Source organism: Drosophila ficusphila, unplaced genomic scaffold, assembly GCF_018152265.1.
Source record: "Drosophila ficusphila isolate 14025-0441.05 unplaced genomic scaffold, ASM1815226v1 contig_414, whole genome shotgun sequence".
NCBI lineage: Eukaryota > Metazoa > Arthropoda > Insecta > Diptera > Drosophilidae > Drosophila > Drosophila ficusphila.
In genome coordinates, this window is record NW_025064328.1 from 2,583,330 (window position 1) to 2,610,976 (window position 27,647).

The window sequence follows — 27,647 nt, forward strand, 5'->3', positions numbered from 1 at the left end:
GGTTATAGAATATTCGACTCAGCCAGCGCAGACAAAAGCTTTTTGGTTTGGTGTGTGTTCTTTCTGTAGACGTCTTTCCATTTGTTTACTTAATCGGTAATTCTTTTTTTTTTTAAGTTTCAGTAACTCGTTTGAAAACGTTGTATTATTAATATTTGTCATTATTATATTTCAATTGTTTTAAATAATTTGAAATACATGTATGTACGTTGTGTTTGCATATTGTTTTAGTTTAGGTTTTAGTTTAGAATGTCTTCCCGTCACTTGTGAAGCAAAGCTCAATGATATGATTCACGCTGAAAGGTGTTGTAACTTGTTTTTTTTATTATTTCAATCGTTTTGCACTTTTTAAAGTTTTTGCGTGATCTTGTGTTTTTGTTTGTTTTTATATTGAATGTGCTTGAGTTGCAATATTCTTGCGATACCTTTATTTTGGAAAATTTCTTCCGATGAAAAACAATAAAGTGTAAATAAGTATCCATCATAATTGGTTTAGTTATGGAATCTTAAGTACTCTGACTAGTTAATGGATTACTGATTTTAAGTTTTTTCCTTTCGATTTATTAAATTTTCTCTTGTTTTGTTTTCTATTACGATACAACGGCTAGTGTTTGTTATTCATTTTATAAATTAAAATTAGTTAGGTTTATCTACATATGCTCACGCTTCTCTCTGTTTTTATCTTATTATCTTTCCATATAATTCTTAATAATATTTAACTAAATAAATATAATGTTATATAATTTATGCAATTTTTCATGTGTATATATATATCTTCTTTTTTTTTCTACACAAAATGATGTGTTTGTAACTGGTTTTTATATGTTGGCTAGTGTTTCTGTTTTTAAATATCTTGCCATGCTTTGTGTTGACTGTACCTTGGTTTGTGTTAGTATTGTATCGGGGACACAAATCAAAATGTTGATGCACTTTCCGTCTAAATTATTAGGAAGATTTATGTATATCAGCCACGATAGCAACTTCACTTTCAGCAGACCTTCTTCAAAGCCCTTCGAAAATGTCATAGAAATCATTGCCGAATAGTACGTATTGGTTTAGTTCATATGAAGCTTATAATGGACAAAATTTGTTTTCCCCTTTCATTTTAAGTATTTTATGGATTCTCTTTTGTTTTGCAGATAGGTTTTTTTAATTTATTTAGTTCGTATAAATACGTTTCTCTTATTTTGATCTCTATTAAAACGATTTTCCGGTTTCAAATGAGTTATGAATTTTAATTAATGCAAACTCTTTGCCGTAAAGATAGATGTTGATCTTTAGAATTTGCACTAATAGGTTTCATGAAGGGTTTGCCTTTGAGGTTTGCCCTTTTCTACTTTTTGTTTTAAATTATATAAAAATTCATAAAATATTGTGTATTGGGACTACAAAATAGCAACTATAATGATTAACCTGGTTTAAAGCCGAAATGATAAAATAGACGTATATAATTTTGGCTTAATGAAGCTCTGATTTCTATTTATGGCAAACTTGTTGCCTTAGAATGAGTTGTTATTCATTATAGAAACACTTTCAACAGGTCTCAGGTTACCCCTACCCCATTTGCCACAAATTAAATGGAAATAAAATGGTATATAAAACGTTGTAAAGTTTTCACTCAAAAACTTTAAGCCAAGAACAAGGAAACCCTTCTCGTCTCAAGCAAAGTTGGTAAAACCGCTACAGAACAAGAAAAGAATTTCTGCTTCTCTGACTTATTTGTAACTTGAGTTATGAACTGTTAGGTTATAAGGTTAAGAAGGTTGCAATTTTTTTAGGCGGAGACATTTATTGGCAGTTTTTCTGTATTCAAAATTAATTTGAAACAAGGGATTAAAAATGTAGATTTATTACTGCCCCCAAAAATGTGTTTACCTTCTCGTTTTTTGTTCTGCTATTTTATATAATGTGTGTGAACCCATAAGGTAAGTTGATTTTTATATTATTATTAACATTTTTACGCTTACGAACACATTAAATTATTATTAAAGTAAATAAATTATATTTAAGTAAATTATGCAACTAAATGAACATCAATTGCAGATCTGAATCGAAAAACCACTAAAAACAAAGTCAGAAACGATAGGTATAAGTGAACTCAGTAAAATGCTAGGTCGGGCTCAATTTACGAGCTCTGGAATCGTATTGTGTGCCTCGAGTTCAGCAGGATCGCCAATCCGGCGAAGAGGACGAGGGGCAGCCACATCCATTGGGCAACAGGTGAGTTGGCGCCGTTGCACAGATCCTTGGTGCAGGAGCAGTAGATGGCAGCCACGTCATGGGTTCCCGAGCGCCTCACGCACTTGGAATCGGTGTGTTCGTCTGGAATATATCCGCAGCCACGTACGATCCGGGTTTTACCGTAAACTGCAATGGAAGTCAGTGTAAGTAGTTGACTTTTACCCATAAACCAGATTAAGCTTACTCTTCTGAACGGTTTTGCGGCACAGAACGGGCGGATACCTGTCCTTCAGGTGCTCCTTCAGCTCCGTTTTGCTGCAGTTCACCTCGCCGATGGAGTAAGGCTCGAAGGGATCGCCGCACCGGGGATCGTACTCGCTATTGCAGTCATAGCATATCACGGCAGTGGTAACTAAAATAGGAAGAGGTAAATGAATATTACAACAAATTATAAATATGAATGTATCTAACTTAAGTCTTAATTTTGAACATTTTTAATTGAATATGTTGTGGTGGTTTAATTTTTTTAATAACATATCACCATGTTGTGCAACTTGCTCAATATGATAACCGAAACACAATTTGCGATTATAATTTTTCGATGTTGCGGTTTGTCTTAACGCTTGATTTTGTGTGGAGCTTAAAGTGGATAAGAAGGGATTAAATTTTCCTAATTTTGTGTTTGCTATTATAAAAACTTTGTTTGTAAGCGGTTTAGCAGCATGAATAATCGATTTTTAAAATGATAAGCATAGATAAAAATAAATGGGTAGATAATGATTGCGAAGTGGATTATTTAAAAGCTTAATTCGCAAACATTTTTTATAAAATGCAAATGAAACATAGCGAAGACAGTTTTATGGAAATATAATTTGAGCGAAATGGCAAAATAAATAAAACAGGGAAGGGAACTATAAATTACTTTTTACAGGCTAACTTCCATAAGGTGGACCTTATGAACATAAAATCTTGTTAACGAAAATTTATTAATGTACAATTTCATTTTTTTTCACTACCAAAACTGTAAACTTAAAACGTTTTGGAGAAGTTTTGTTGAAGTGCACAAATAAAATAAATACAAATTTTTTGTAATATTGAGTTTAAAATATAGTATTTAGTTATAGTAAAGAATGTAACTGCATTCAACATGAATACAAAAAAATCACTTTTTCAACAACTAAACATAAGCTATAACTTTTCGATAAGTTTCAGACTACTTTCTCCGATCCGTGGCATTATGGCATACTGTGCCACAAAATGTCAGGGCTTTCAACTACGTCAGTGTGTGAGTGCGCGTGTGCCTATTTGTGTGTGAGTGTGGGTTTGTGCGTTTTTTTTTTTGCATTGCATAAACTTTGGGGCTTACCTTGTATGCAGCAGAGCACGCCTAACAACAACAGCGTCTTCTCCATGAACGGCGACATTTTGTATGTATTTGGGTTTATTGAAATTAATTATTTATGCTCAATTTTTTATGGATCCACGCTTCTATGCCCGGCACCTGAAGCAACAATTTGTTGACTGACGGTTTAGGTTTCGCTTTCGTTGGACAATTTGTGAACTTCTGCGATGCTAGATTAGCATGTTAGTCTGAAAGTGAATGTGAAATTTGGTACTTAAATCATCTTCATACTCATTGATTGATAACCCGCGGACGATTAGCGAATATGTTGTCTATAGTTCAACTGCAATGAATAGTGAAACACGGCGAAGCAAAAATAAGTCCAAAAGGAAAGATAAGAAGAAGAAGAAGAGAGATGGGGCAAAAATACAAACTGGGACGCAAGTAAAAAACAACACAAGTGCAATTCAGGGGGCGGCGGAAAGGGAAAGCAAGGCGACGGCGCAATGCATCTGAAATGCTCTTTCTCCTTCCCACCCACTTTCGCTCTCTCCCTGCCTTTCTCTCTCTATACCCCTCTCATTCGCTCCGATGACGCGCGCCCTCTAGCGACCCAATTAGTGAGCTTGTGGATCCCATTTGGAACTCATTTGAGCTTCTTGGCAGTTTTTCTCCAGTTTTTGCCAAGTTCTTTTTTTCTTGTCTTTGGATAGACTGTCCATTTAATTGGATTGCAATGATTGCTCGAACGCAGCCCCCGCTCCTTCGTCTTTTCTGCAAACAGCCAATTGATTTTCCCAGCTAGCACTACCAGCTTTGTGGATGGTGGGTAATTGCTAACGGTTCTCGGTAGCTAGGTAACAAATTACCAATACGTATCGCCCCCACAAAACCCCCGAACTTCCCGCTCCTTGGAGCTTTTAATAGTTTTGCCATCGTTTGCGATTTGTGACCAAGTGATTTGATAGGCCCCCCAGTTGACGGTTCAATCTATTTTCTTGTTTTAGTATGATTGTCTAGCAAAAAGGCTTTGCTTGGCTTTGCTGAAGCTAACAGGGTTCTGTTCAAAACTGATTATACTGATTTAAGTGTGCAGTCAACAATGCATATTGTAACCGTATTTAATGTAAAAATATAAAACTTGCTATAAAAAATAAATAAATGCACTGTCAATACATTAAGTGTTATTCATAAATTAATCGAGCTAGCAATAATTTGACTTTTTCCCATTACAAAAACCTTAAGCAAAAGAAAAATGTTTAGTAAAATTAAAAACAAATCATTTACTGTAAAGGAAAAGAAAATTGAACACAAAAAAAAATTTTAGTAACCAACTATGGCTTTGGCTAATTCATTAATAATCATTATAAATTAGCTACCTATTGCGAAATACACCTCCAAAACTCTTGACCCTTTGGGCTTTCCAAAAGATATTCTTAAAACTACTATTGAACAAGACCAAACTGCCTCCACATGACTCACTCGTCGCACCCTGCTATGACTTCACATAGAGTTAAATAACCAATTTGCTGGGCACTCAAGTAATTACATTGTCAGCCCATTTCCGGGACTGCCTGTAGTTCAAGTGGCCATTTCGATCTAACCACAACCCGGTTGCCAACTGGTTGGGGGCATGTAATCGGGAAAAGTGCATTGCACTGAAGCCGTAGTTATTTCTCGATTCTAGAGCACTGCAGATGGGTCCACTCCAAATTGGCCAGGCCCAGGGGAATGGGCGAATGCACAGTCGGCAGACAGATCGGAGCAAGAATTATTACACATACGCCCCGTTATAGCCAACGAAATTTGGGTTTGTGGCACACAAACACAGGTAGTCAGTCAGTCCATCTGTACATGTAAGACGGCTGAAACCGAGCGAATGAAAAGCCAATCAATATGGTAGTCAAGGGGCCGTTGTCATGTCGGCCACTCAATCCCATCAAAACGGGGTTGTTGTTGGCCAACTGACAGGCGAAACAGGAAGAGTTCCAATCGCCAGCCTATATGGGGATAGAGATATATATATTGGGGGTGGCTTGATTGAGTGGGTCTGCTTCATGTTAGTTTCCCATCGCAATTTGATGTTCAGTTGCATTTAGCATGACATGCAACACCCTGCCTCTACCACTCGGAAAATTCAATAACTGACCCAGTTCAGGTCCTGTTATAGCCCACATTTCCCCCCTCCCCCTCCCCCAACGTTCGTTCTTCTTCAATTTTTTTGTTATCAACTGTCTCCGTCTTTTGGCATTTCCTGCGGGAAATGTTTTGAGTTGCCTTCCTGCCAGTTGACTTTTCTTCGGACTGGTTCTTTTTGTTGTTATGTAATAGCCCAGACAATTGGCAGAAGCACGAATCTGGCATATCGATTTAGCCATTAAAAAAATGGAACGAACAAAAAATTGAGCAGAACAAGTGGCAAGGGGAAGTCACTCAGGTGGCACAGGTAAAAATTATCGGGGGTTGGGTCTTCACTTTTGTTGTGTAATGCCGTCGAAGACCTCGAGGATTAAAGGATTCTCGGTCTTAGAGGTGCTCGTAAACTTGGCTAACAGTTAATTAGCCACTTTAAGGTTAGGTAGTGTTCTTTTTAATAGCTACTCGGGCTTATTTCAGGAACTATTCAGCTTTGGTGTTATTTAGTTTTATTTGTAGTCCACTTTCTTTCCAAACCATTTGCTCCTCCAACTTGTTTTGTAATCACTTATGCACTTCGGTGTTATCCTTTATTTTGAAGTCACTTTTCACTTTTACTTTAACAGTTATATAATAGCAGAACCCCCACGAGTATTTTCGACAGTTTACCACAAAGTTTTCCTTTCGAAACAATTCTCTTTTATTTATTTACGTAAGAGTGGAGACATTTGGAAATTCCCTGGCTCTCGAACTATTTCAAGCTGATGACACCAAAGTGGAAATGAAAGGGCCCCGAAATGAAAAGCGAAAAGAAAAGCGGATGCAAGGAAAAAGGGCTCAGCGGGGAGAAGGGGGTGGGAAAAAGGTGGGAAAAGAGGGTGGCTTGTGGGTGAAGGGGTGGCTGGTTGTGGGTGCAGGGTTCGCGGGGGTGGGCTGATTTAAGTGCGATTTCAGTGCAAATTCTCTCGCAAGGACGAAGCACAAAGTCAAAGCGACCGAGAGAAACAGAGAAAGAGAAAGCGCAAGAGAGAGAGAGCCAGTCACCCTGAGAACGAGAAAGAGAGGGTTGGACTTTGATAGAAAGAGAGGGGGCTCGAGCGCCCTTTCGAGGCAGCAAGCGAAAAAAGTTAAATCGATAGCGAACCGCGCCACTGAAGCGGGATTATCTAACACGGCTTTATATACCGATTTGCCCAGAATCGCGATATTTCGCCACTTTACGCTCGACTCGATTAACTGGCTACCTTTTCAGTAGTCACGCAATCTAATTTGGACTCACAATAGTCGATATTATGGCCAAGGGTTCCCTTTTTTGTGGACTGTGATGCGGTTACGCGACGCGATGCAACCCCAAACACGGTGAAATTCTGTCTGAGCGCTACGAAAAATCCGCAGCTGTCCGCAGGCCGCTTCTCTGGCGGCCGGCGAGATTTCCGAGAGAATCCTCTCGGAGAAAGTATCCCGGAAGAGATTGAGACTGCGCAGTATACAATCGAAATTCCGATATTTTTTAAAAGAGCAATTTCAAATATTTTTGAAGTCAAAAGTAAAGGAAATAAACAGAAAAATCAATTTGCACTCAAAATAATTTTAAGAAAAACCATTTTAAACCCCTTTTAACTTGAGGCACTATTTTTCAAAACTTTAACTTTTAATTTAGAATTCTTGATCCATACAAATTTTAATTTCTACTCCGGTTCTTGCATATTAGTATTCCTTATTCCAGAATTAGAATTATATATAAAAAACGTTTAATATTATTATATAATTCGTCAAATCACACTTCCTATTTATTACTGTTTGTTTAAAATAAAGTATATTTTACAGTGTTATAGTTACATTTTATTTTTATATAATCATATCTTAAAATTAATTAACGAATTTAAAACTATTCCCTGGATAGTAAACCGCATATGCGGATTTAATTATGTTTTAACTCTTGATGGCCTTCATTATTTCGGTCCAAAAGGCCTGAACCTCGGGATCCTGCATTAGAATGCGTTTTTTAGCACTCAACACCATATTGAGTATGTCGGCGTTTTTATAGCGATCCCGACTTGAAGATTTTCCCTCCGCCGTCTCCGGTGAAAAGCCCTCCGGATCCTGTTCGTCCAAGGGATCCGCCTCTGCCGGGCTGCCAAGTTGTCCAACTAACAAAGAACCTTATCTTAGTGATTACTATCGCCAGAAATAAATAAAAATACCTTTCTTGGCTTTTGTTGCGTCTGTTTTTGGTTTCTCTGTGCGCTTTTGATAAGGTTTTCGAGGTTTGGGAACCTCTTTTCCCTTGCTGCGTTTTGAAATGGGTTCACTGGTCAACAACTCGGGACTCTCGATGGGATTTTCTACATCCTGCTGAAGGCGCCGCTTGACGTGCAGATTGAGGCGTTCCCTTATGTTCTGTTGTTCTAATTTTATTTGTATATTGGGTTCTGCCATATTTTTTAATTATCAAAAACAAAACAATTTCCAAAACAATCCAACAGTGTGGTCAATCTGCGAAGCATCAAGTTTAATTTTAGTGAGCCGTCCCAAAATGCATGGTTTAGCAAAGACTGCAGAACGGCCGCACTGAGACCCAATGTAGCCAAGACTCCCACCGTCCGAAGTTAATTATCGACTTAACCTAATAAATTTCCATCGTTAATTCACAGGTCCCAAAAACGATGCAACGAAAATTTTAGGCATCTCACATTTTGTTATTATTAAATAACATACCGTTTGTAGTTTCTTACATTTTTATTACAAAAATGTAAGGTTCCAAATTGTTTTGAAAAAACATCGCGGCAAAATATCGTTATTTCCAACATTTGTTTCCCAATGGATGTATCGATATTTTATACGATGTTTCGAAAACGATGTTTGGAAAACGATTTTCTTATCGATGTTTTCTCCACCTCTGAAATCGAGAAGTCACCTCGCTGCGTTGAAAAATTAAGAAAAAACGGAGAAAAAGTGCCCACAACCGCCCGAAAACATACATAAAGTGTGAATCAAAGAACAATCCAGCAACAAATTATTAATTGAGCGTTGTGCAAGCGCGAAAAGTACGCGAAATCGACGTTTTGCCAAACGCTCACCATTTTCGCGTCGCCATTGGAAGTGTGCGAGTGTGTGTGTAAGTGAGGGAGTATTGGTGAGAGCGTGCGTGTGAATGTGAGCGAGCGGCCCCTATGAAAAGCAACAACAACAACGCCAGCAAAGGACCCGCAACAACAACAGCAACTAAAAGCCGAACAGCAGGAAAAGCGTTTTAGGCGATTAATTTTCCAAATAATGAGTGTCGCTGCAATGACTATGGACGATCAAAGACCCTTGATGAACAGTTACGAAAAAATGCCCCCGACCAAATACGAGCAAAACCTAAATATCATAAGCAGCAGCCAAAACAGCGGAGGTGGCAGTGGCGGCCCCGCCTCCCCAACGCCCTCGGGTCTCGAGGATCCGTCGCACCATCACCATCATCACCATTCGCATCCGCACCATCATCATCATCAGGAGCAACAACATTTGCAGCAGCAACAGCAGCAGCAACATCAGCAGCAGCAACAACAGCAGCAGCAACACGCAGCAGCTGTTGCAGAGGCTGTTGCAGCCGCCGAACAGCGACAACGCTTGCTCGAAGGTATTTTGCACATTTTGGTACACTGCTATCAGAGATCTCTGATCTATATAATACCCCCCTTTATATACATACATACTCTACTCGTTAAAAAGAAACCTCGATCAAAAGTGTTAACTCTGTGTAAATTGTATAATCGAAATAAGAGAACATAGTTTATTTAGTTTACTTTTGTACCTACTTCATTTGGGTTTTTTTGTGCTATTGAATTTGTTTATGAAAAACACTCGGAAAAGAACTCAACGTATATTATGTGAATCGAATCGAAGCGAACACTCTTTCAAAAAAAAAAAAAAACATTTTTTAAGCGGCGTTTTGGTTAATTTTTAAGTTATTTTTTTATACACCACCCAAGAAAATCTTCCAATTAGTGAAAGTGCTTTAATAGACAAACATGAAAAATATCAAAATTAATAAATATGAACTAAAAGGCAAATGCAAGCCTGAAAAAGTTATAAAGTGTGATTACAAAGTGTTGTGCAAAAGAACTATTTTTAATATAAGCCAATAAATAAAAAATATAACCTCTTATCAGGTTTAACAAATATTAAACAAATCAAATCTAAGCAATGTTATAAAAAACGTAAAAATCCCGAAAGGGTTTTTAATAAGAAAAATAAACAAATATATCTTAAAGTTACGTATTGAGAAAAATCTACATAACGAAGCCAGATTTAACAGAATCTATTAAAATTCAAAGAAAGTCAGTTTTCTGATAATAAAATGGTATTATTCAAGTATTTGAAATTATGAAAGAATTAAGAGCGAAGATTTAAAGTTCCCTAGTTTTCTCGCTCTATTCGTCGTCTTCTTTGTCGTGTACAGTTTTCGTTTTGCGACCACTTTTCGTTTGCCTACGTGCCAGAAGAAGAAGAGGGGAGAAGCAGAGAAGAGGTGAAGAGAGCCAACGTGTCTGCGCCCCCCGCCCTACCCCTAGTCCTGTCTCTTTCTCTATATGCCCCTTCACGCTCACTCTTGTTAAGCTTAAATAATAATAATCAAAACAATAATCAAATAAACAAGTGGAAGTGCATAACCGAAGAGAAATTGTTAAATTATTTTTCAGTTGAAATTGTGATAAAAAAGTGAATGCCAAAACTTTGCCTGTGTGTAAAATGCAAAATATTTTAACAAATGGCGCCAAAAGTCCGTGAACGTGTATGTGCGTGTGTTCTGCCGTTGACTAAATTATTTAATTGATTGCTAAAACCCTTAATTGGACGACAATCAATCAATAAACATAAAATGTGGGCCACACGCACATACATTTGTTTGCCTCTGCAAAATATAAATACATAAATAATTACTCGTCTGTATAAATACAAATACAACAACTAAAAATACGTGTTTGCACAACAAATCCAACAAAAAAGCAAAGTCAATAAACTTTTTGTATGACAAAAGAGTGTTCGAAAATGCCGCAAAAAAAGAGAAGGGGAAAAGCTTTTCAAATTCATAATATATACGAAAAAGCTTTCGAGAGCCCAGTGTGTGCGTCGAGTTTTTTGCAAGTGTTTTTCAAAAATATTTTCAGTTTTGCCACAAAAAATGTATATCAATCAGTCGTTGTTTCCCACAGTGTATGCAAAAATACCGCGAAGATTCAAATCCAATCGCCAATTCAGTTCGATGCAAATGCAAATGCAAAAAATGAGAATATTGGCAGGTGTGGTTGTTCAAGTGCCAGAGATAATGCCAACGAAGATATGGAAATCGTGTCCAAGTTCAAGTGGTTGTGACCCTCGCATCGAATCTAAATCAATATCATTATCAGCCAGAGATTGACGACGGGATGCGGCCGTTTCCACCGACCATGTCACGAACTTACACGAATGATTGCAACGCATTGGTATGATTTCGTATTAAGTTCCACCTAAAAACAAACACTTTGCCTTGCCCATATAAGAACTTGTAAAATATATATGTATTGTAAAGTCTCGTGCAAACCAAAAACCGAGTGGCTCTCTCAGCTTGGAAGACTCAGTTTAACGACCTTTGTAACTAATCATATCCTTCGATTCGCAGATGAGATCGAGAATCTCAAGCTGGAGCAGGTCCGCATGGGTCAGCAATGCGCGGATGCCCTGCGGCGCGAGAAGATCCTCATGCGACGACTGGCCAACAAGGAGCAGGAGTTCCAGGACTATGTGGTGGGTAGACCATTGATTATTATAAAGTACTTTAAGATTAATGATTATCATATTCCTTTTAGAGCCAAATTGCCGAGTACAAGGCCCAGCAGGCGCCAACTGCCTTGGCTTTGCGCACTGCTCTTCTCGATCCTGCGGTGAATCTCCTGTTTGAACGGCTCAAGAAGGAACTGAAGGCCACCAAGGCCAAACTGGAGGAGACCCAGAATGAGCTGTCCGCCTGGAAATTCACGCCGGACTCCAATACGGGCAAACGCCTGATGGCCAAGTGCCGACTGCTTTACCAGGAGAACGAGGAGCTAGGCAAGATGACGTCCAACGGCAGACTGGCCAAGCTGGAGACCGAACTGGCCATGCAGAAGAGCTTCAGCGAGGAGGTCAAGAAGTCTCAGTCGGGTAGGTTAACTTTTAATAAGACTATAAACAATGAATGGGCCTGCAATTAACATTAACTCATAAATTCGCAGAGCTCGACGACTTTCTGCAAGAACTGGACGAGGATGTGGAGGGAATGCAGAGCACCATTCTGTTTTTACAGCAAGAACTGAAGACCACGCGCGATCGCATCCAAACGCTAGAGAAGGAAAACGTTCAGCTGAAGCAGGCTAACACCAAGGATGAGCCGGCAGCACCGGCAGCTGCCACCAATGGAGGCGCAATAAAGACGTTAGGCAAGCTGGAGACCATCGATGAAAACGCCTGCCTGGCGAGCAAGAACCCATCGAATCCAGACTTTTATAATGGCAACACTAACAACGAACAGATTGTGGATGTGCCGCAAGTCGCACCCACGGATGAGGGCAGCAATGGGAACGGAAACGCGGCGCGTTTGGCGCGAAAGCGTAACTACCAAGAGGAGGAACCCACGCCAGCAATGGTAGTGGTGCCCATGCCAACGACAGTGGGCAATACTGTCCAAGAACCGCTGCCAATAAGAGAAGTTACCGCCCCCCGAACATTGCCGCCCAAAAGTCCAAGCTGCGCGGTATTACCACGCAACGCAACTCGCAGGAGGAGGAGCATCAGCCCGTGACGACGCCTGTGGCCGTGCCGCTGATTCTGGATAACGCTGTAGCTGGGATGGCTAGCGAGGAAGCGGCCGCTGCTGCAGCGGTGACCAATAACGTTAGCGCGGAAACGGTGGGGTCTCTCCCCGATGCCAACGATCCAGCTGCTCCGGCGGCACCGGCTCGCATCCTGACGCGACGTCGATCTGTTCGCACGCAGCAAAACGGCAGTGGAGCAGTCGACTACTCAACCTAAGCGCTGGCTGACCTTTTTTTTAAAAGAAGGGTGTATTCTTTATGATTTCGTCATATTGATCGTTAATTCCTGACGTTTACTTTTGTGAATTGAGATTTCAAAACAGAGAGAGACTTCATTTTACCTATCGACTAGATTCTTTTATTTTTTTACACATCGTCTTGTAAAATACGTTTATTACTTTCTTTGCATGCATCATAGGCATACATAATACGCGAATTAATTAGAAGTCACTGCTATACATACGAAATACATTATGTAGAACTGTGTACCACTTCAGCACACATTTACGAAACATATGATTGGTCTAAACGATTATGCTAAAATTGATTACGTATTTATGTTTTTTTAAAGCCCGGCAACTACTGAATAGCTGAAAAAGAAAACTTCGACAAAACAAAACTCGTCATCTAGCTAAATTAGATTTTAATTATCAACTTAAGGCATTTTTGTAATATGATGAAAGTTCTGTAAAATAATATAAACTTGTGTTAAAATAAATTGTTAAGCATAACAAATATTTCAAAAACCCGATGCCTCTTTTATTGATCCCAAGCCAAACGATCGATTTGATTTTCGAAATTATTTTGTGTTTATTATCAGTTTCTTCTTTTAGCACATTAGACAAATGGTTTTACTTGTATTTGATTGAATTCGAAATATGTATATGTATGTAGTACAATTGTGGCTGCCAGCGAGTGTGTATTGTTTCTTTTGTTCGTGAGGAGAGTTTAAATCTGAGATCGGGCTTAATGTCCTGGTGAAGAGGCCTGCAAGCTTGGTTTTAGTTTGATATTTGCTTCACCCTACATTCGAATCGAGCGGTCTCAATCGGGCAGGAATGTACAAAATGAATAAAGGAATGAAACAACCTGCGAGAGGATTAACAGATTTCCCGGTTAGTCGCATCTAAAACGGCGCTTATGAGTTCAATATTAAATAGTTAATAACAAATTCTAGGCAGTTCGAATGGCACAAGTTGATTAAACTACCATGGGGAGATGTGGGGCTAAAGCTTAGCAAGATCTGTTCCGATCGGAGGAGAGATCCTCTCGTTCGAGAGTTTGTCTAGATGTACGATAGTTTTTGTCTTGGTAAATTTCAACTAGTCAATGTTTAAGTGTAGTATTATTAATAATTTATTTTATTTAGTCACTAGATGCTGTTGCTTTTACTCAATCGTCTCCGACCTCGGCTCAGTTCTGTGGCTCGTATCAAGTAGTTAGTAATAAAAAGTATTTCTCATATATGTAGGTACTTGTGGGTAATGCTAGGTATCGTCATCATCAGTGTATATAAAAACAATGCCTTTAAATCGGTTTTTCTCGCTTTTCATTTTCATTTTGGTTTCGGTTTCTGTTTAGTGGCTTACATATCATCTTTTAACGAATGTCTATAAAAGTATGTAGTTTTCCAAGGCTCCGAGGCTGAACTTTCGGTTAGTGTTTCTTTGGGCTAAGCTAAGCAAATATACAAAAGCTACTTAAATTAGTTAGCATGTACCGGGCGTACTCGTAGGTATATATCGTATTATCGTATGTGTGTGTGTGTGTGTATATATATAATTAAATGGTTCCATTATTCGCCTTTATCGATAGGTTTCTTGATCCGTTCTTTAAACATAAACTCGTAGCTAGGTGTTACTTACAAATGTGGCCTTCTTAGATTAGGATCAACACTCACACCTCCACACGCACACCTTCACACCTGCACACACGCACCCACACACTCGCACACACTCACTCACTCACACACATAACCATGGGCAGTAGTCGGCATTGGGTACAGTGTGTGCCATAATTTTATCGCCCGGATGACGACGGCGCTTTGCATTCAGCTTATTTAAAGGTTCGCAAGTCGTTTAAGGCCGTTGTTGGAATTTTCAGTTATACGCATGTATACAATATATATAATATATAGGCAATAAATATATGTGTGTTTGTCCTGTCTATTGGAAGGTCTACAATAAGCCCAGCGCCGCGTCCATCGCAGGCGGCACACACTGTCCGCGTTCACTGTGTCCGCTCGAAACGGATACGGATACTCATATTTAGCTACTTAACAACTAATTTGGAAAAGTTTCTCTAGGTGACCAAAAATATTGAACTGCGCTCAAGCGTTAGAGTAAAAAATTCCCACCTCCTGGATTGCCCTTCGTATATAATACAAAAACATATTGCCTAGAACTAAGCTAAGTCCATCGGCCGACGTTACAGCCAGCGACTAAGTATGTGGCAGAGGAGCAGCAGCCCCAGATTTGCGTAGATCGAACACGCCTTGCCGCACAGCTTGATGCCGCTCTCCTGGAATGGAAAATTCAAGTTAGTTAGGTGGGAAGGATGGTTGTGAATCAACTTAAGGGTGCTGTAAGGATTCATAGTTGAAAAATATCTAGTATCTAGTGGAATTTTGAAAAAAGTATTATCGAAATTACTACAACAGTGACTAGCCCCACTTAATGGCTGCCTATAAATTGATTTGTAACTAAGCGTGGGACTGAAGCCAACTGATTGTGGAAAGCCCCCACCCCCCACCTGCTCTTTACTACGTAGCTATCCCACTCCACCCATGGAACCCGGGATACCAAACCCCCCAAGGACCCCAAAGGACTTACGTTCGCGTGCCGACTGATGCAGCTGTGGGGTCGCATGCGGTTGAACTCCCTTGCGTGCTTGTAGCAGGCCAGCGTTTCATTGATCGCCAAGGGGTAGTCGATCGGCTGCGGATTGACCGTGAGCATGACGGTGGCGTCCCTGGGACACAGCTGGTCGATCACCAGCAGGATGAGGTTGCTGAACGGTATGGGCAGGACGACAAATGGCCGCTCACATGCATGGGCTGTCATATTGTAGACAACGTTGTCCTTCTCCTTGAACAGTGTGTACAGCTCGCGCTTCATGTCGCACGGCTTGAGTCTGGTGCGGTGGAGCGTCAGGTAGCGCAGCCAGTAGTCCTTGTCCTTCTTCCCATGGCCGTTCCCATTGCGGCCATGGTCCTCCGGCGGCGGCGCCGGTGGCTCCGTCTCATTGGAGTCACCGTACATGTCCGCGTAATGGCTGGACACCCCGGGCGCCCACTGCAACAGTTGTACAATATACCACAGCGCCGTATGCAGCAGCCATTTGCCCACGCGCAGCACATGGAAAATTGGCTAAAAGTTTTAAGATGATTAGTATCTGTAGGTTTAGGTACAACCAAACTTATACAACTCGAAACTCGAAGGTTTGTTGGGTGATACAAGTTTGACTGCAATGGATCGAGTTAATTATCTGAACTAGTCCTACCGAAAGCAACATGCTGGAGGCGTTGTTATCACTCTTGGACTCGAAGCACACCGCCTGGTAATCGTAAACGGTGACCTGTTTGTAGACATTCTCCTCCAGCAGACGCTTCATGATGGCTCCGTTAACCTCCCCGAAGAATCTCCCCGTTTCGTGGACTCGCGTCGATATCACCACATAGCCATTGTTGTCCAGAATATAGCAGTCTTTGTCATCCACGGCACAGGCCTGCATACGGAACTTGTAAATAAATGAATTTCATATAAGGTGATTTAACCCACATTGCCGGTGATGTTGTGGAAGAGTTTGTAGAGCGCCGAGTGCTGAAACTGGAAGCCCACAACTGCCGCGGGTGCAGTTTTGCCGCCTTCATTGTGGAAAACAGCGTGGCTGGCCGTCACCAGGATCTCCGAATTGCTCTCTAAAGATTAATATAAATTAGTAATACCTATTTAAATAAATTTAAATATATATGGACTTACCACCCGCATCGAAGGGCACGGAGTAAACGAAGCTCTCCTCCCTAACAAAGTGTTGGTCCACGGCTCGCTTGTACCAAATCTCATCGATGGCCCGAGTGTTGTTCTGGCTGAAAGTCTCGCTGCAGGTGGAATCCCCATAAGATTAAATCCTCATTAAAGTCCTTTGTTTTTCCAGACTTACCCGGCTCCAGATTCTTCGGCAGCATTCGAGTGGAACTCGTGCCAGCGGGTGAGACCACTGTGGGTGGCCAAGAAGGCGACGGTGACGCCAAATCGCTGCTTGAATTCGTTTCTGTGCAAACAGATATATTAAGTGTTAGAGCCAGACAACACAATTCAACGAATAACAATGGACTGAAGACTTAGACTAGTTTACAGGACTGAGTATCAAAGTATATTGTTCGTTGTTTACCTTGGCAGCAAACCCATTAGAACGGCTATTGGGCTTGATGCGCTCGTGCTAGATTGTGAATGGTTTGGTATTTCATAATGGAGAGGCAATATGTTTTGTGGTATCAAGTTGAGGAGATATTCAAGAGTTGATTTAGTTATATATTCAGAGAAGTAGTATCAGAGTGGTGGGTGCGAAAATTCATTATGAGAAAGACATTAAACGACAGCGACAAGGACGACACAAAGAATCGGTATAAAATGCAAATAAAAGTGAGAAAAAGAAGGGCGTACACAGAAATAAAAATGGTTAATATGTGCTGCTTTTCCAGTGCTCTAACTCGAGTGCATGGCGTTGACTGTACTGAAGGTGTCTGACGAGTCAAGCCTAGCATTAAGTATAGATCCCCTAAGTCCTCGATCATAACCACTTACCCCTTGTCGTCCTTGGAATTGAAGCTGGTGTTGTTGGAGAACCATCCGGTGACTCGAGCATCGAAAACCAGAGCTTGCATCAGCTGCCGATCGCCTGAAAGAGGCAAATGTAAAGGGTAAAAACAGTTCCCAATTGTAATTGTAATGTAAGTAATGGTTGCAGTGGCATTACTAGCTCTAGATTAACTTTATTTGATTTTCTGAAACCGAAAATATAGCCTTAATATCAGCATACTTAAAGCTAATTAAAATGTATTGAAAAGATTTTTTGTGACATGCAACGATTCGAGTGTGCAAATTCCGCAGCTAACTACAATGTGTATCAAAACACTACTTTGTAACCAAAACAATAAACATTTTTCAATTTTCAATCTGAGTAAAGGTTTTATCTGGACCCAATCAATTAGGTAAAACGTATTACTTCTTTTGCCGTTTTTTTCCGAAGCAATTCTGCAATTTGATAAGATCATTAAAAGAGGGTTATCTCGAAAACTTCAGACCTTTCACAGGCGGATTTCGAAACCAGGTTTCAAGTTGAGTTAGGATCAAACTACGTTATCTGGCATAGTGCTGTGGTGCCAGTAGTGCAGGTGCGAGGTCGGAAATGAGAAAGGTGCTACTGAGTGCATGTTTTGTTTTTGGTGGGTGCACAACTGTGGCTTTCTGATGACTCTGGATTTTTGTTACTCACAATAGTATCTTTCTTTTTCATTGATTGATGGATAACGGCCAGTTGATGAGTTGTTAGCTGTGAATTTGCATGAACATTGAAATCGCAATCGTAATTTTCGCACATCGAACACAAAAACGCATAACAGAGAGTCTGGGAAAGCGGCGGCTTATCGAAGCGATAGATTCGAGTATCGAGTATCGAGTATCGGAAAATGGATGGTACCGGAAGTGAGTGGGTTCGAGATACTTACAAAACATGGCAGCCGCGTGTTCCGGTGGCATTGCACTCCGACTTCCCGGCCATCGCCAGCCAGGCTCAGACATTCGCTCGAGAAAGTACAGCAGTTCGATCTCTGGCGTTTTGAATGTCCTGTTGCTGTGCTTGCAGAATAGCCTATAAATATTATTCAATTTAGTAATTTAGTAGTCAGTAATTCAGTTTTGAATAGTGAGGAACTCACCAATCGGGATGTATTTTCCAGCGCTTGCCACTAAAGACGTTGCGTAAGTTCGTGCCCTTAATGCTTATTCGATGGATCTCCTGATCGGCCCGAATGTCCATGTGGCTCACGCCATATTGCTCCGGATAGGAAATTACCAGAGTGAAAGGCGTCTTCTTAATGGCTGTCCAATAATATTGCCGCTTTATGCGAGCCACCCGTTTCTGAATGTAAAAAAAGTTATTAGAATACGACGATTTTTAGTTAGTTTGCAATTCTTACCATTTCATCGAAATGATTCTTGACCAACATCCATTTGCTGCCTGTCGATTGATTGATTATAGAATCTCTTATCTGTTGAAAAATATTTAATTACCAATTTATTATCCATTTATAAAAGAGGTTTAATAACACTTACCGTCATCAGCAGTGGATTAAAGTCTCTGGCGGCCCGATCGTCATCCAACAGCTCGACTTCAATCATGTCAACGCTATTGTATGATGGCTTTAATATGTATCCTTGGAACTAGAAAAATTAAGACATAAGGTAATTTACAAATTGCATAAAGTAAGTAAGGAGATTTCTTACAATTGGACGAAAGTCTGGATGGAATAGTACATAACCATTGTTGGTTACTATAAACGCATAGCCATTCACGCCAAGCTGAGGGGTATAAAAGTATAAATAAATATATTTTTGCTGACTCTTCAGTAATCCAATCTTACCGTGAACGGCGACAGCAGCTTTTTGATTTCATTAATGGGCACATCCGTGCCTGCCACGCCCAATATATTCGCAATCTTAGTCTGTGCATGAGAATTTTTAAGATATATTTAGAGGGGTGTCGGGTCAAGTGAGTGAAAACGAAACATATACACAAGTTGGACTTTAAATTTTACAAGTACAGAGAATTGGTAGTTAATTTTTGGTTTTGCATGTTAATCAAATACTGAAAAATGAATTTGAAATTTGAATTCGATAAATGGCATTGCTAGTACAAAACGCCTTAAGGCATCTCAAAGTAAAATACAAAGATGTAAATCAAAAACGGAAACAATGTCGAATGCAAATATGAGAAGCATCGTTTACTACGCAAGAACTTACGAGTACAGTCAAGAAAGTCGATTTCAAAGATTTTTAGCGTTTTTTTTGCTTTTTGTTTTCTTGTATTGATGTTTACAAAGAATTTAGTAAAGCGTTTCTTTCTGTTTTAGCGGCTAATTACATGGCTAGCAGAGTAGTACTAAGAGCGTATGAGAGCGTTGAGTTTTGGGAGGCAGTGTGAGCAGTAATGTAAAACCAAAGTGTAAGATCGAGGAAAGGTATTGCGAAGTGGTAAAACAATAGAGACAGAGAGTGTAATTTACAATTTTTTCTTTGTATAAAATAGTGGATTTTTGGAAGGGCTTCAAATGAAAATATGTGAAAAAGCTGTTTGGACGTGTGGAGGGATTTTCTTCTCGAAGAAATTACACTTGTGCGTGTTTGTTTGCGTTGTTGGTGTTTCGGTGTTGGCAGTGTGTATATATTTTTACAGTTTTTATACCCTTCACATAAACATTTTGAGTGTTGGCAGGAAATCTACAAGATACCAGTTGCCAGAGATTAAGAGTTACAGAGAGGAGCACAGACAGAGAACTCGATCACCGATCGATCAGTTTTTAGTGTCCATATAGCAAAGCTTTACACACAGAGATACAGAGAGAGAAAGTGCCGGAGAGATCTTAATCTAGAATTGCAGAAATAAACCATTCGGGTTAGTACCAAGCACTTGATCGGACTGGCTAAGAAATCATAAATTTTTGCATCGTGGCTTTTGGCAAGGGGTTGGTGGCATGGAAATAGGCATTGCGATAAATGGTTGGTAAATAAAAAAAGAGTTTCGTTGGTGCTCCAAAGAAAATCAGTTAAAAATCAAAAGGCAACAGATAATTTCGATCAAGTCACGCATGCGGCTTAGACAAACGAAAGTGACAAAATTCAGGATAGACTTTTGCATTTCATTAGATTTTGCAGTTGTTTTTTGATTTGATTTAGATACAATTTACTCACAACTTGAACGTTTTCTTTCGCAGCCGGATTTATATCGGTCGTTAGATTAATGCTCTGTGAATTCGTATTTGTAATAAATTAATTTCTAGGAACGAAAGCAACTTAAGTAGGGTTATATTAGGGGCGGGTGGAGTTGGAGGCGTGGCGGTTTCGGTGGGCGGAAAGCGCGGCGGGATGCGTATAAGGATCCTGATCCTATCTCAAATTATTCCTACAATATCCTGCCCAGCAGAAGGGTATAAAAACTTCAGCGGTATCGGGCTTCCCGTTGTTTGAGTGCAGAGATGTGTCTTTGGTTTATATTTATATATAGAAATTGATCTGTTGTGGTTGTTCTTGTGTGCTCTATAGGTCCTCAGCAGTAGCCTAGGATTTCTCCGATTTTTGGTTGCTTTTCGCTTTGTCAATGATTGTACTTACTAAACATCAATGGTTTCTAACATTTATTCGTTGGGAACGGGGCGGGGGATTTTCTTTATGGACGGGGTGGGACTACCAATCAGCATTATATATATATATATATAGAGTCTAGTCGATCGCGATCTCAACCCAATCTTTCTTATTTAAAACAACAAATGGAAAACTCTACTACTCAAAATGCTAGATAAAATGTTCTATTTATACGTTAAGTAATCAACTAGGCATAGCTATAATTTCATAATTTGTTATAATAATTATCATAATGTTACGAGTACGGTTATATAAAGAAAACAATGTCTAGATATCGTTAAATACTGGACCAATTCGAATTGAATTCGTTATTACATGAGAATACTTTTGGATTTGGTTTCGATTTTGGGGGTTGAACCCAGTACGTGGTCAACTATAATGTCAAAAGGTTGCTAAAGAATGCCATGGTCCTAGACCAAATTAGCTAGATTTATATTATAGTAATTTATAGTATATATCGGTTAAATATGGATTAGGTATGCATGTATGTAGCGCAAAGTATAACAAATCGTTTACTTTATTTGATATATTTATATACGGATAATGTATATACGAGTATAGGTAGAGCTCAATACGATATGCAATTAATTGGCGTATATAAACTTTCATTAAGAGCAGTAAATACGTTATACGCAAAAAATTTCGTTCGAAATTTGTTAAGTTTGGATTTGGTTGTTATTTGTTAGAATTTGGCATTATAGTTTGTACCTCACGTGTTTGCAATTCCCAGAGTGCTTCATTTATTAAAACTTCTTCGGTGATATTCTGTGGTATAGTTGTGTATAGTTTGGTAGTAGTAGTAGGTAGTAGTGTGTTATATATATAACGCATAAATTATTAATACAGTAGTAGTAGTAGTAGTAGTAGTAGTAGTAGTATAAAGTGAGTTGTTACATAGATAGGTTCAGATTGGTTTGCTGTATTTCGATTTCTTGCTTCGATCGTTAATGAGTTGGGGGCAAAATGAATTCGTCGCTGCTTCGGCGGCTGCTGATTCTGATTTCAGTTTTCTTTCTTTCATTTCCGCTAAGAATTTTGCAGTGCTAACTCGCTTGATAGAGTTTGATTCGATAGGTTCTCCCCCGTGCCAGGGGACTCGACCGGTTTCGGGTCAATTTCACTTACCGCATTCTCACGACGATCGTAGATGGGCATCGATACGGTGGTCATGAATTGGTACACATTCGAGTCCACGGGCTGTTTCCAGGTCTATTAAAAAAACAGATGGTTATATATTATTAAAAATAAATATGAGTAGCATATATCATCCAAAAAGAAAAGCTAAATACCAGACATAACATTTTTCAAAATATGCACCTTCATTTATCTTCAATGTTTTTAAATCTCTTTCGATTTGAAACCCTGAAACCCACCTCCTTCATCCTTCTGTACTTCCGGCGGTGCATTTCGATGGGCTCCAGCATCCGGTCGCGCACCTGCCAAAACTGGAGGACGTCCGCCTTCTGGTACTCGCACTGGCTGATGTCCCACAGGTAGTCGGAGAGCTTAGTGTCCTACGCACAAAAGAGGGATTTTTTTGGGGGAGAATAGTTTGCCAACCGAAAGTGGAGAGAAGAGTAAGGATTTGGAGCCCCGTTTCGGGGGCGCTACCCACCTCGATGTCCGCATAGACCTGCGACCAGATCACCGGATGATCGTGCCTGCCCAAGACGAGCGGCCTGGCCATAACCGGTATGTAATTCAAGACCATCTCGCGCACCTCGGCGGTGTCGCTAAGGTGGACGTAGTAGCCCTGATTCTCGCACGCCATCCACCGTATATCATCCCAATTGGCCACCTCCTTGCCAATCAGGTAGGTGAACACGCGGACCGGCTTGTACGGCGGATCCCGCCAATTGTGCAACTCGAAGACCTCGCGATTGTTCTCCGGCGCCCCGTCGCCAATGATCATGATCGCCTGATTGCACTGCGCCCCGCGCGAATTCAACTTGGCATCTTCCAATATCTCGAATGCCTTTGTCAATGCAGCGGTATAATTGGCTATCGATTTGGGTGAAAACAGTTCAATCCCCTCTTTCAGTTCACGTATGTTGCCCAGAGTTGCCTGGATGAATTTCGCAAGTGTTTTTGGTTTTCAGATATGTAATTGGTTGTGGGCACATGCATTCGTATTCGGTTGCATCAATTGGGTGTATTGTTAAGAGATTTTTGATTTTGGATTTTGGTTTTCAGTTCGTGTTCGTGAGATGTTGTTGGTTTTTTTGTGGGGAAAGAAAGAAATCAAATTGGCGTTAATCGAAAATTAAGAGAAACAAGGACAATAAAATTGATATATACTTGAATCAGTGTCTCGTCGAAACATCCAACCACTGGGCTCACTTCCTTATCAAAGGTGAAGATGTTCACAAAGTCATTTGTACCTAATGTATCGAGTATCGTATTGACAACATGCTTTGCGATATCTAGCCTCTGTCCCAACATTGAACCGGATCCATCCATCAGGATAACAATATCCTTCGGACTCGTCGCCGCCTCCATGTACCAGGATCGTAGTCGGCAATCGTATAGATCGACCGGCACGTCCTTTCGCCACTTCGATGCCGGGAATTGACGCATAAAGCCCGTCGAACTGCCAAAGAATTGCCACGACAATGTCGGATCGTTTTTGTAATTGTCGCGGAATATCTGATCCAAATTCTCCGACCACTGAATTGCTTTAATCACATCCGGTGCTGTGTTATTTGGTTTATGTAATGATTGAGAAAGGGGGAAGAATTTGGTAAGAAACTCGATTAGTTCTCCTCATCTTTCGGCGCACACTTAAACCTATTTTTTTTACGGGCTCTCAGGTGTTTTTCTGGTTTCTATCTTGTTAAGGATTACGTGTTCTGGTGGCTCAAGTTGGGTGTTATACGGTTTTTGGCAAGCATTCCGCGTGTTTTCGGCTGTGGAGCATTCGTATTTTTGCATTCCCTGGCGGAAAACGCGAGCGCGTCGTCAACGTGCTCATTGCACCGCCAGCGGCCCCGGAGATCAAGGTCGATCGCCAAGGTCGTCGGCGGATCATTAGGTACGGTGGGCGGGCCGGGCGGCGCAATGCGCTGCTTGACGTGTGCACGCGTCCCTCGCACGCATTGACGCAAGCGGTTTGGAAATCGAAAAAAACAAAGATAAAGGAGGCGCAGCGTAAGGCTTTATATTATAACATCCATATCATAATATAAAGTTCATATGGCATACGAAAAAAAACAACTTTTACGGTCAAGCGAGATAGCAAATGGCTAAGGAGCGAGTGAGCGAGATAGTTAGAAAGAGCGAGCGAGAGAGCTAGAGGCGTTTTCAAGGATCTACTTTCTGGCAGCTAGACAAAGACGAAGAGTGTTTGGTTAGTTTATAGCTGGTGTTTGATTCAAAAGCATTGACTACAACCCTGGCAAATCGAGTTTGGGGTCACCATGTTGTAATTTAAATACTGTTAAATTTTAAATAATTTTATATTAGTAAATACGAGTACATATTAAAATTTGGGCTCTTATTAAAAAGATTTTTGTAGGAAGTTCTAAACTGAAGTCCTTATAAAAATGAGTAAAGGAATTTTTTATTTTGAAAAGAAAAACTGTATGTCTAGCTCTGAAAATAATTCCATAGCCCCCAAACTCGATCGCATAGTACTTAAGGGTCGTTAGATTAAGTCAACACCACAGGCGACAAATACGACTACGATTTCATAGAGCAAAAGAGAGAGAAACACAGAGAGAGATTGGTGGAGAGCGGAGAGAAGAGATACAGGGATTATAATGCTGAGTGTTATTCCAAACCTCGATCGAACACATTGACTGGCACGTGGACCGAGCTGACGCTGAAGTTGACCGGAGTGTTGTGGAATTCTGGACGCGGTTCCAGGACCACCACCTTCGGCTGGACATAGATCAGGGGTTCGCCTATATCCTTGTCCATATCGGGCGCCGGGGTGGGAATGGGTGGTACGGGATCGCCGGGCTCCAGCATTTCCTTGGCACTGTAGTAGGAGAACATCTTGTCCGCCTTTTCGTTCTGATGCGACAGAGCCGTATTCTCAGCCGTGTCCATAATGCGCTAAAGGTAAGGTTATACTTAATTAGATTTAATCTAATAAATGCAAATCTAAAATTTAAAATCATGAAATAAACTTACCCTCACTGCACTGACTTTGAGGTCCATCATCATTTCGATTTCCTTGGCCATCGAATCGACGATGGAGGCTCCATTGCGCGAAACGACTTTCGCATCCTTGAAACTCTGTTCAAAACCATACAAATATATTAACTAAATCATACAACAAAAAAATAAATGTTTTTCCCTAACCCATTGCCGTTCCAAAAAAGTACATACGTCATATGGGGAAAGGCACCCCCCGTTAAACCGATTTAGAGGCCCCAGAGGAACCATCGACAAACCCATTTACATGCATATAGGGCATTATAAACAGTTGGCGCCAAGGCGGTTGTAACTCATGGGGCAGACATATTTAATTTGTAAATCCAATTGCGTTGCCTAAAAATAAATTACCAGCTGTGCCGAGCAGCAAACTGACCTCAAATAGGAAGACAAAGAACGAAAGACGGCCAAATATTGTACTTTACTGGCTTTGTGTTTAGTTACCCTAGGATAGGATACCCTTTATGACGAGAAAGCCAATTATCAAAATTTCTAGACTTTTATTTATAACTTATCCTCAAACAAATAATACCACTTGCTATTATTACCTGAAAATAGATTATCTTAGGGCAACAAAACTCTAGAGATTTGAAATCCCTTGAACTGGTTCCTAAAAGTATGCTACAACGAGTACAATATACTTCTAGCTTTTAAATCAAATTACGAATACCCTTTAAAGATTATATGTATATACCTAAGTTCGCAATTTTATATGAACCTTATATCTAATGACTATAATTTTTCTATAACTTGATTTATGTTATGCCTAAAATATTTTCCTACATATTAAAATTATTCTTAAATATTTAAGGGCCAATTAAAAAACCTTTTCAAGAGCATTGAGCCTTCGACCTACTGCCTCACAGTCTCCGATCTGACAACTGCTTTACATTTTTTGTAATTGCCGCTCGGGCAGGCTTTAACCCAAATTCGGAGCCGAAGTCTCAGCCTCAGAGAGACGTCAACAAGGAGCGCACAAAAACAGAACCAAAAACACACACGGCAGGGGGGGACTCGGGGAGTGGGAAACGGAAAATGGGGAAAACGGAGCGGCGGAAAAATCAATAAAATGCTCTCGGCAGCTCACCTCTTGCACCTCCTTGCGCCTGGTGATGAAATCGCCCAGATGAAACAGCTCCATGCCCAATTTGTCGGCCCAGGAATGAACGCTGGATGTGGAAAAGCGGTACTCTAAAGATGATGGGCTAGCCCGGAAAAAAAAAAACGCCGCACTTACAGATTGTAGTTGATGTTCTCGGCTGGCTGCAGATTGACGTACGGTGCCAAACAGACCAGGATGGCGAGCTGGCCCAAATAGAGGCGCCACCAGGACATGGTTGCCCAGGATCCTCCGATTCCAATGATTCACTAACTGCTGATGATGGAGGTCGATCCAGCGGGAGCGCGACATAAATACCAGGCGATGCGACTTTTTCTTAGCCTACTTTGCTGCTGCACACACACACTCACAGGCACACACGCACTCGTTTGCACCACATATCCCGTTAGCTCGGTTTCGGCCACCTGCCCTGGCCATCCGGTAACATACCACCCGCGGCTTCACTAGATCTCACTTTCTATATCCTTCTATATCCCTCAAGCACAGAACATTTTATCCCTTGTGATTTTCACCGAATTTTCATGAATTTTCAACAATTTTCTCGCGCGACCCAGCACTTTTTGGTGTGTGCGTGTTGTTGGCCAGCGAAAACTTTTCTCTCTACACTGTCGTGGCCCGTTTTGACGTTTATTTGACGTTTCTGGGCCAGCTTAAAGCTCGCTAACTGGTTTTCCCTTGGCCGAAAAGGGATAACCACTAAGTTTTCCCACTAGCCATTCGCTGAACTCTTCTTTTGGCCAAGTGCGCCTGCTCTGACATTTGGCGCTTCTGCGCCTTGGACTTGTTTACCTCAATTCAAGTCCCACAGGTGTTTGTTTACCTGCCAACGCGCATGCGTTTGGCCCATGTTGACATGGGAGTCCTGACAGCTGGTCAAACATCTGTTGCTTCAGCTGTCGAAGGGTGACAGTTGGCTGGCCAATGAGCTTTTCTTCCGGAAAACTTTGCGCGGGCGGAGAACAGATGTCGTTGAAAAAATCTCATATTCAAAATAAGGTTCTTTAATGGTCAACAGAGGGCGATATTCGAGGATGGTTAGGAATAATAATTTTAAGCCACATGCTTTACAAAAAGTTTATATTCGAAATTTAAAGCATCTAAATTAAGTTGGCCATTTTTGTATACTTATTTTTTTCAATTTTTATGATACAAGAACCCCTTTCCAAATTTCCAAAATTCACTAATTCTAAGTCCATTACATTTCAAATTTGAATCAGACTTTGATGCGGCATACCGCTAAAAGCCTGTATTTTAATTCTCTAGCCAATTGTATCATAAGTTATTTTTTTTCCGATTTTTTTAAATTTTTATGTTGTTGTTTTAAGATAGAATGTCTTATGTCTTGTATTAAACTAGAACTAGAACCTTAAAAAATGTGAGCTTTAGCAGGACCTAACTTTTAGTGGTTCCAGTTGAATATCGTAAAGCTCAGGACTTGGTCGTAGTGCTCAAAATCAAACACCAGCGGGCGC

General features: G+C 40.5%; 4 protein-coding genes across 10 annotated transcripts; 1 reads left to right on the forward strand and 3 right to left on the reverse strand.

Moving 5' to 3' along the window:
* Positions 1-747: 747 nt before the first annotated feature.
* Positions 748-7,025, reverse strand: LOC108094758. The gene is made up of 4 exons (XM_017195515.2): positions 6,939-7,025; positions 3,548-3,771; positions 2,426-2,593; positions 748-2,367 (listed from the first exon to the last, which is right to left on the reverse strand). Exons 2-4 carry the CDS (start codon positions 3,603-3,605, stop codon positions 2,126-2,128), a joined length of 468 nt encoding a protein of 155 aa, XP_017051004.1. The 5' UTR covers positions 3,606-3,771; positions 6,939-7,025; the 3' UTR covers positions 748-2,125.
* Positions 7,026-7,291: 266 nt separating this feature from the next.
* LOC108094788 lies at positions 7,292-8,172 on the reverse strand. The gene is made up of 2 exons (XM_017195560.2): positions 7,864-8,172; positions 7,292-7,809 (listed from the first exon to the last, which is right to left on the reverse strand). Exons 1-2 carry the CDS (start codon positions 8,096-8,098, stop codon positions 7,592-7,594), a joined length of 453 nt encoding a protein of 150 aa, XP_017051049.1. The 5' UTR covers positions 8,099-8,172; the 3' UTR covers positions 7,292-7,591.
* A 371-nt stretch (positions 8,173-8,543) lies between these two features.
* Positions 8,544-13,223, forward strand: LOC108094873 (pre-mRNA-splicing regulator female-lethal(2)D). The gene is given in 5 exon segments (XM_017195701.2): positions 8,544-9,284; positions 11,307-11,431; positions 11,494-11,827; positions 11,899-12,396; positions 12,399-13,223. Coding segments are annotated over 5 exon segments (1,602 nt in total). The 5' UTR covers positions 8,544-8,935; the 3' UTR covers positions 12,695-13,223.
* A 39-nt stretch (positions 13,224-13,262) lies between these two features.
* LOC108094871 (voltage-dependent calcium channel subunit alpha-2/delta-3) lies at positions 13,263-26,764 on the reverse strand. Of its 7 annotated transcripts, none has more exons than XM_017195694.1 (24): positions 26,293-26,764; positions 26,143-26,224; positions 25,032-25,136; positions 24,677-24,953; positions 23,196-23,590; positions 22,513-22,962; positions 22,271-22,411; positions 22,023-22,106; positions 20,448-20,501; positions 19,121-19,201; positions 18,984-19,058; positions 18,813-18,920; positions 18,677-18,748; positions 18,416-18,618; positions 18,206-18,348; positions 17,974-18,030; positions 17,283-17,376; positions 16,870-16,917; positions 16,639-16,749; positions 16,458-16,576; positions 16,257-16,396; positions 15,979-16,203; positions 15,309-15,845; positions 13,263-14,997 (listed from the first exon to the last, which is right to left on the reverse strand). In XM_017195694.1, the coding sequence occupies exons 1-24, from the start codon at positions 26,388-26,390 to the stop codon at positions 14,905-14,907; spliced, it is 3,792 nt and encodes a 1,263-aa protein (XP_017051183.1). In that variant the 5' UTR covers positions 26,391-26,764; the 3' UTR covers positions 13,263-14,904. The 7 variants fall into 7 exon arrangements, with proteins under 7 accessions (XP_017051183.1, XP_017051182.1, XP_017051185.1 ...); XM_017195693.1 differs by lacking the exon at positions 20,448-20,501 and adding an exon at positions 21,606-21,662; XM_017195696.1 differs by lacking the exon at positions 20,448-20,501.
* Between the last annotated feature and the right edge of the window lie 883 nt (positions 26,765-27,647).